Here is a 7,430-nt window from a genome sequence, read left to right on the forward strand (position 1 = left end):
CTCGGCAACTACGACCCGCCATGGCGCGCGTGGGAAGAAGGTGGATGGAGAGAAGATGGATGTCGACTAGGGTTGGGGATTTGGGAGATAGCTAGGGTTTGTGTGCCGAAATGGATGCCTCCAGCGTCCTATTTTATACACCGAGATAACCGCGGGGTCGGTGGTGCGCACTAAGAAGGGTACTCATTGCTAGGTTGGGAAAGGATGTGGAAGAGACGACATCCGTTGGTACCGCCGGGCCACGCAGAAGACGAAGTAGACACGATCGCTGCCTGAGGCAGAGGGGAGCGGTCACACTATTCTGCGTCCACACAGCTCATTTTTAACCTAAATTTAGACCACATTACATCCCTCCTCAGAGCTCAGACATATCAATCTTTTTGCTTCGGGCCGGTGGGCTGCTGAAATGAGTTGGAGACCCATTTATCCACTAAGCGGCAGTCCGCTTAAAATGCTCTAACCAAGACAAAGAAACCCAGCCGTGTCTTGTCTCATCCTCAGTTGCCATTGCAGCCTAGGCGCGCACCAGGTCCATACACCACTCACGGATCCCCACCAGCGCCGCACCACCTGGTCCTGGTGGACCACGCGCACCTCATGGACGAAGCATCCACCCTAACCCTACACCCACCCCCTCCTAACCACGGTCAAAACCCGAGTTAACTCCATACATATCCAGAAACGCCTCACGGCCACACACCCACGCCCCATGACACTTGGGCCCTACCTTTTCCCACCCGAACACACCCGGTGAAAAAAGGCCATCCGGTGCTCGAACCCAACCCTTGACCTAACCACGGTTCCCGCCTATTTAACCCCACCTCAACCCCCTTCCCAGATCTCAGAGCCCGCAGCGAGAGGAAAAAAAAAAATCTCCCAGATCAATCACCAGACGCAGCAACCCTCCCTCCGATTCCGGCGAGATGGGCAACCCCAAGGTCTTCTTCGACGTGACGATCGGCGGCGCCCCGGCGGGCCGCATCGTGATGGAGCTGTACGCCGACGTGGTGCCCAACACCGCGGAGAACTTCCGCGCGCTCTGCACGGGCGAGAAGGGCGTCGGCAAGATGGGCAAGCCGCTGCACTACAAGGGCAGCAAGTTCCACCGCGTCATCCCGGGCTTCATGTGCCAGGGCGGCGACTTCACCGCCGGGAACGGCACCGGCGGCGAGTCCATCTACGGCGCCAAGTTCAAGGACGAGAACTTCGTCAAGAAGCACACCGGCCCCGGCGTCCTCTCCATGGCCAACGCCGGCCCCGGCACCAACGGCTCCCAGTTCTTCCTCTGCACCGCCAAGACCGCCTGGCTCGACGGCAAGCACGTCGTCTTCGGACAGGTCTGCGACGGCATGGACGTCGTCCAGGCCATCGAGAAGGTCGGATCCCAGAGCGGCAACTGCTCCAAGCCCGTCGTCATCGCCGACTGCGGCCAGCTCTAGATCTGATCTGATCTGGTTGCTGCGCTTCGTGCCGTCCGTGGAATCGTCATTAGGCTGTTGGATCTCTCGTGATATCCGGCGTGGCCGCTGTATCTTTCTTTCCCTGTTACCATCTTAGCGTTTCACCGCTTGAGTTCTCCGAACAAATCATTGAATAAACGGCGCTTAGTTTATCAGATTACATCTGTTTTGTTTCCTTCATCTTTTGCTTGGGATGCGTGAGGTTTTGGCCCCAGTTTCTTCTGTTTTTCGTCTCTACTATATATCCGATCTGACGCCGGGAACTGCTGGAGCCTGATCTAGATTGGCAGCTTAGAATAACAACTGACGATTCAAATTGTTTCATGCGCGTGCCGGAGATTAAGATCTGAAATAATACTGCTGATCATCTGTGATGTTGTGTTGCATCTGAGATATGTTGCAAAATTAAGGTGTCACCACTGTGACAATCCATTTGGATCTGTGTATTATACTCTTATTTTCTCTGAGCAAATGATTGAATATAGGGGCGCTTTGTTTATGATTGAATAGTACTCATCGTCTGTAATATCTGTTTGTGTCGTTCATCTTTTGTTCCCCAGTTTTCTCTGTTTTTGGCCTATCCGATCTGACGCTCGGAAGTACTGAAACGAAAACAGATTAGCATCCTAGAATAACAACTGACGATTCACAAAAATGGTTCATGCGTGCGTGCCTTGAGATCCGAATGATAGCGATCAGCTGGACCAAAAATCCGTTTCAGGCGCGTTCCCCAGAGCCTAAAGCCGAATTTTGTCCGGCGCGTCCCAATACGTCCCGCCGGACACAACGAAAAGCGAGGCGGGCTCCCACATATCGGCGACTATTTGCATAAACCGTTGGTTCGCGCCTTTTTTCTCGTCGCTCCTTCCTTCCCGCGCATTCCACCCTCCGTCGCTGCTGGATTTCCTCGCCATGCACGCAGAGATCCGTGACAACAATGTTCATGATCAACCTTAAGCTGATCTCGTTGAGCATTTGTGGAGGATCAAAGGAAATACCGTGGCACCTTGATCTAGCATCTAGCCCTATTTATTATATTTGTTTAGTTGTTTTATTGTTTATTGTATTTTAATTTGAAAAGAATCCTCACAAACATTTTTATTCATATGCTACATTTGATAAATGGTTCTGTGTTAAAAAAAAAGTATTTTTAATTTTAGGGGCGGCATTTGGGGGACACGGCTGGGAAGTGATGTCCCCAAAACGCGGCACGAACAAACACGTCCCCCAAACGCTCAATCCGACGAGGTTTGGGGGACGCGACTGGAGATGCTCTAATGCGGGAATCATGTAGAAGTATGACCCGTCCATCCAGATATACATTTTATATATCTTATTAAGAGTGCAAAAAACACTCTTAACTGTTGTCCAAGCAAGATCAAAAGAGCCATAGGACGAGTTTGGATCCTCGGAGTGGCTTCCAGCACGTGGAGAAGAAATCGGCTCATTTGAGTGCAACATGCCCTGGCCTTCCGCGTTAACTTCCTGCTCTACTTCCTTCATCGCCTAAAAACCACTATCTCACGTCCGCCCACCATGGCCGAGTTCCTCCACCCCACACCCCACATCTGCTATGGAAGCCCCTCGTCGTGGGCAAGCAGTCCGCCACAGGAGCATTGGGCAGCGAACTAGATCCAAAGGTTGGGTACGACAAGGGACTTCAATTTTGCAAAGGATGTGAGAGCACCGTCGCCGGTCAATTGGTGGCACGCGTGACAAGGACCACGAGAATGGCGAACCCATCGTAGGGCGGGCGGCCGCAGGGGAGGCGTCGATAGTCATTGGGCCAACCATTGGCGAGTTGGCGGGGATTTTTTTCGTCAGCGGCACCACCCCCATTACTATCGTGACGGCTTTCGTCCGGCGGCCTAGCCGGCTAGAGACGACGGGGGAGAGGAGGCCAGTCTCGTATGTATAGCTGTAGTAGTAGTAGTAGTAGTAGTAGCGTTAGGGGTAGATTGGTTCTAGCATTACGCTTTACCGATGTGGAGAATAGCGAGATGCCCATTGGTATCTGAATGGCGTGCGAGCTGCTTATGGTGGTTTTTGGCTGTGGTGTGGCTCCTTGTGGTGCTCCGATCGAGGGAGCCGGAGTCGGGTGGCGGCGCGGCCGCTGCATCACTGTTAGTAAAGCTCGGATGTGGCTATTTAGATCGAGGCGGAGCGGTCGATTTGCTATCTCTTTGAGGCTACAGTGGTGGTGGATAAAAAGAGGAGTGTCGATCTGTTGCCATTCTCGGAGCGGGTAGAGTTGGAGACTTCGTCTATCTCTTGGAGCACATCCTCGGTGGCCGTCCGATGGTTGAGGCTAGCCCGCTGCCGATTATGATGGCATGGTGCCAATTCGGAGGCCCTTTATCAGCTTCGATGCGGCATTCCTCCCCAATACCATCCCAAATGGCGTAATATCAAAAAATGGTGTCGGTGCCCGTGATCTAAAGCTTCATAGTTGGTTTAGAAGAGGGACTTGATGAATTTTTTCATTTTTACTAGTACATGGTCTTGTGTATAAAGTTTGACGATTGTTGTATTTGCTTTAGGGCCCTCTATCTTGTTGGTATTGCCAACTCTGAAGATTAATGCATTTTTTGGTCTTTCTAGGCCCATCCCTTTTTTTAAAAACGCTATATGCCAGCATAAACAGGAAAACCGTAGAACAGCCCTGGAGGTTCTAGAGCAACCGATCGCGGCCGTCGAAATTGTATTGCACGGTAGCGATGAGGCCTGGTTGCACGGACCGGGCCTTTCCGGCACGGGCCAGTTGCACATGCGGTCTGCGTGCGTTCCCCGCAACCCGGCCAGAATCCCTATCCCACTGGCGCACGGCATATCCCTTCCCACGCCGCCGCGTCCGTAGTCTCTCGTCCGCTCGTTTCCACCGCACTCCCTTCGCTGCACCGAGTCCATGCGCCGCACGTAGATCCTCCCGCCCGGCCGCACCCGCCGGTGCTTGTGGACCGCGCGTAGCTCAAAAGATATATGCGCCCTAAGGGCATCTCCAGCGCGGGTACGCAAAACGTCCGCGTGCGTCCGTTTGGGTAAAAACCTGTCCCAACGCGCTGTCCCAAATGCAAAACGGACGGTCCACGAAGTCCGGCACGACCCAAACCTCCACCAAATTTGCGCGACTTTTGGGGCGAGCCGGACGAGCGTGGACGTCCTTTTCATCCGCGTATGTCCGTTCGTGGTCCATTTGTCAGTGATACAAAAAAAGCAGACATATCTTCTCTCTCCCTGCTTCCTCTCTGACTGCTTTTCCCATGGATACCTTCATCCTCCCCGTCGGATTGGAGCTCGCCTAGCTCCGTTCCGCCGTCGACCTCCGCTGGAGACTCCCGGCGCCGCCACCTCCTTTTTTTTTCATCCCAGCTAGAAGTCGCCGGAGCCAAAATGAGCACCGCGGGCCTCGACGCCGCCGAGCAAGATGAAGATGGGGCGGAGTTCGCCGGAGCGGGACGGGGGCGGAGGTCGCCATGCGTGCCTCGCAGCGACGCAACGGGGGCGGAGCTTGCCCTCACTTTCCCGCACAGAGGCGCGACGACGCCGGCGGCGCCTTGCATTCGAGCCAGGAGCGGCCGCGCGCCACGGCCGAGCCCAAGACGGCAGCCGCGCCACGGCCGAGCCCAAGACGGCAGGCGCCGCTCTGCCAGACGCCCGCGCCATGGCCGGGGGTGCCGCTCCGCCCGGCTCGCGGCCGGCAAGGGGGCCACGCCCGCGTCGGCAAGGAACGGGCCGGCGCACAGGGCCGCGCCCGCGTCGGCAAGGGGGCCGCGCCCGCGTCGGCGAGGACCGGGGCCGGTGCACAGGGCCGTGCCCGCGTCGGCAAGGGGGCCGCGCCCGCGTCGGCGAGGAACGGGGCCGGTGCACAGGGCCGCGCCGCGTCGGCAAGGGGCCGCGCCCGCGGCAGGGCGGCGCGCGAACGAGGCGTCGGGGACGCGCGACATGGACCGGCGCGGCTTCGCGGCGGGCGGGCGGCGCGAGGCGACCAGCGGCCGGCGACTGCGGGGCGCCATGCTCGCTGCCGCCCGGGGAGCCGTGCTCTGCCTGCCCGTCTTGGTCGCCACGACGCCGACCTCGCCTCCATCCGGCCGCCGTGCTCTGCCTGCCCGTCTTGGTCGCCACGACGCCGGCCTCGCCTCCATCCGGCCGCAAGCTCTGCCTGCCCGTCTTGGTCGCCACGACGCCGGCCTCGCCTCCATCCGACTGCCGCAGAGCTGTGGCGGGCGCAAGCACAGGCTCGGTTGACGACGGCCATGGCAGGAGGAGCTTGCGGGAGCTCGCCGTCGTGCGCCTCGAAGTAGTACTAGTATGGGCAAAATTTGGGTATCTGCATGCGTTGGGGAACCAAAAAAATCCACGGACACATTGTCTATCCGCATGTCCGGAGGTCGACCCAAACGGTCTAAATCGGACGTCCGTTTGGGTCGTTAGGTTGGAGATGCCCTAACCCTAGTCCCGACCAAACCGCCCCATCCCTAACCATGGTCACGACCCGAGTTACCGCCACTACGATCCAAGAAAATGGCACACGTACCTGACAGGCTGCTGCTGTGGGCCCACCCCCTGCAGGCCACCGTACCTGACAGGCATCCACGGGGCCCACCTGTCATCCAGCCTTGTGCAGGAAACGGTCACGTGCTTCTCGTGGCTTCCGGAGCCCAACCCTAGACCTAACCACGGTTCGCCCAACCCCACCGCCTAACCTCCCCGGTTAACCCCTGCCACCCACGATACCGCCACGCGTCCCAATCGAACGGCCGGCAGCGCCTATTTAACCGCACCTCGCTGTCCCATCCCAGATCGCCGAGCTCCGAACCCAAAGGAAATTCCCAACAGAAATCCCAATCCCCAAAACCCTAGCCTCCACCACCACCACCGATCCCGGCGACGATGGCGAACCCGCGGGTCTTCTTCGACATGACGGTCGGCGGCGCCCCGGCGGGCCGCATCGTGATGGAGCTGTACGCGGACACGGTCCCGCGCACCGCCGAGAACTTCCGCGCGCTCTGCACGGGCGAGAAGGGCGTGGGCAAGCAGGGCAAGCCGCTGCACTTCAAGGGCAGCGCCTTCCACCGCGTCATCCCCGACTTCATGTGCCAGGGCGGCGACTTCACCAAGGGCAACGGCACCGGCGGCGAGTCCATCTACGGCGAGAAGTTCGCCGACGAGAAGTTCGCGCGCAAGCACACGGGCCCCGGGGTGCTCTCCATGGCCAACGCCGGGCCCAACACCAACGGGTCCCAGTTCTTCATCTGCACCGTCGCCTGCGCCTGGCTCGACGGCAAGCACGTCGTCTTCGGCCAGGTCGTCGACGGCATGGACGTCGTCAAGGCCATCGAGAAGGTGGGCTCGCGCAGCGGTACCACCTCCAAGCCCGTCGTCATCGCCGACTGCGGACAGCTCTAGATCTGATGCCGTCCGGCCTGCAATTCGTACAACATTAATTTGTCGTCGAGTCTCCCTGTGTCTTCGTGTCGTCGTGCTGAAATAAGATCCGTCTCGTGTCGTGTCTCGCTTGTGTCCGTCCGATGAGATAGATCTCCATGGTTGGTTTAGGATGGTTTCAGGTGAACTCTGTCGTGTCGCTGCTAGATCTGCTGCTATGTTACCCTTTCTATGACTAGTATGAGAATGAATCAATCAATGAATTTTCGCTATGGTGAATCATCTGTTAAGTTACTGTAGGATTTATCTGTCTGTCTTATTCATGTTTTGTTTGATGCGCCTGGCTCCACCGTGTTGGAATGCCTTGAGGTTTCTTATCCACTCGTTTTCTGTGTAATTTTGGCGTTTCCGATCTGGCGTGCGCGAGCAACTTAAACTATTCTGAATGTTTATATTATCAGACATATCTTTTCTTTATTCAAATCGATTTCATAATCAGAAGTGGTACCTTCTGAATTTGAAGGAAGAGCAGTTACATAAGAACATGACTAGATACGATTGGTGGGAATTACTATGCAATTACTC

At 56.9% G+C, this 7,430-nt stretch overlaps 2 protein-coding genes across 2 annotated transcripts; both read left to right on the plus strand.

The window, feature by feature from the left end:
* The first annotated feature begins 830 nt into the window (after positions 1-830).
* On the plus strand, positions 831-1,615 carry LOC127308698 (peptidyl-prolyl cis-trans isomerase). The gene has a single exon (XM_051339593.2). The coding sequence runs from the start codon at positions 924-926 to the stop codon at positions 1,437-1,439; it is 516 nt and encodes a 171-aa protein (XP_051195553.1). The 5' UTR covers positions 831-923; the 3' UTR covers positions 1,440-1,615.
* Positions 1,616-6,246: 4,631 nt separating this feature from the next.
* LOC127308699 (peptidyl-prolyl cis-trans isomerase) lies at positions 6,247-7,117 on the plus strand. The gene has a single exon (XM_051339594.1). The coding sequence runs from the start codon at positions 6,351-6,353 to the stop codon at positions 6,864-6,866; it is 516 nt and encodes a 171-aa protein (XP_051195554.1). The 5' UTR covers positions 6,247-6,350; the 3' UTR covers positions 6,867-7,117.
* The last annotated feature ends 313 nt before the right edge of the window (positions 7,118-7,430 follow it).

This window comes from Lolium perenne, chromosome 6 (genome assembly GCF_019359855.2).
Source record: "Lolium perenne isolate Kyuss_39 chromosome 6, Kyuss_2.0, whole genome shotgun sequence".
Lineage (NCBI taxonomy): Eukaryota > Viridiplantae > Streptophyta > Magnoliopsida > Poales > Poaceae > Lolium > Lolium perenne.

Coding starts and splice junctions, on each gene's coding strand:
- LOC127308698 (XM_051339593.2), top strand. CDS start 924: ATGGGCAACCCCAAGGTCTTCTTCGACGTGACGATCGGCGGCGCCCCG.
- LOC127308699 (XM_051339594.1), top strand. CDS start 6,351: ATGGCGAACCCGCGGGTCTTCTTCGACATGACGGTCGGCGGCGCCCCG.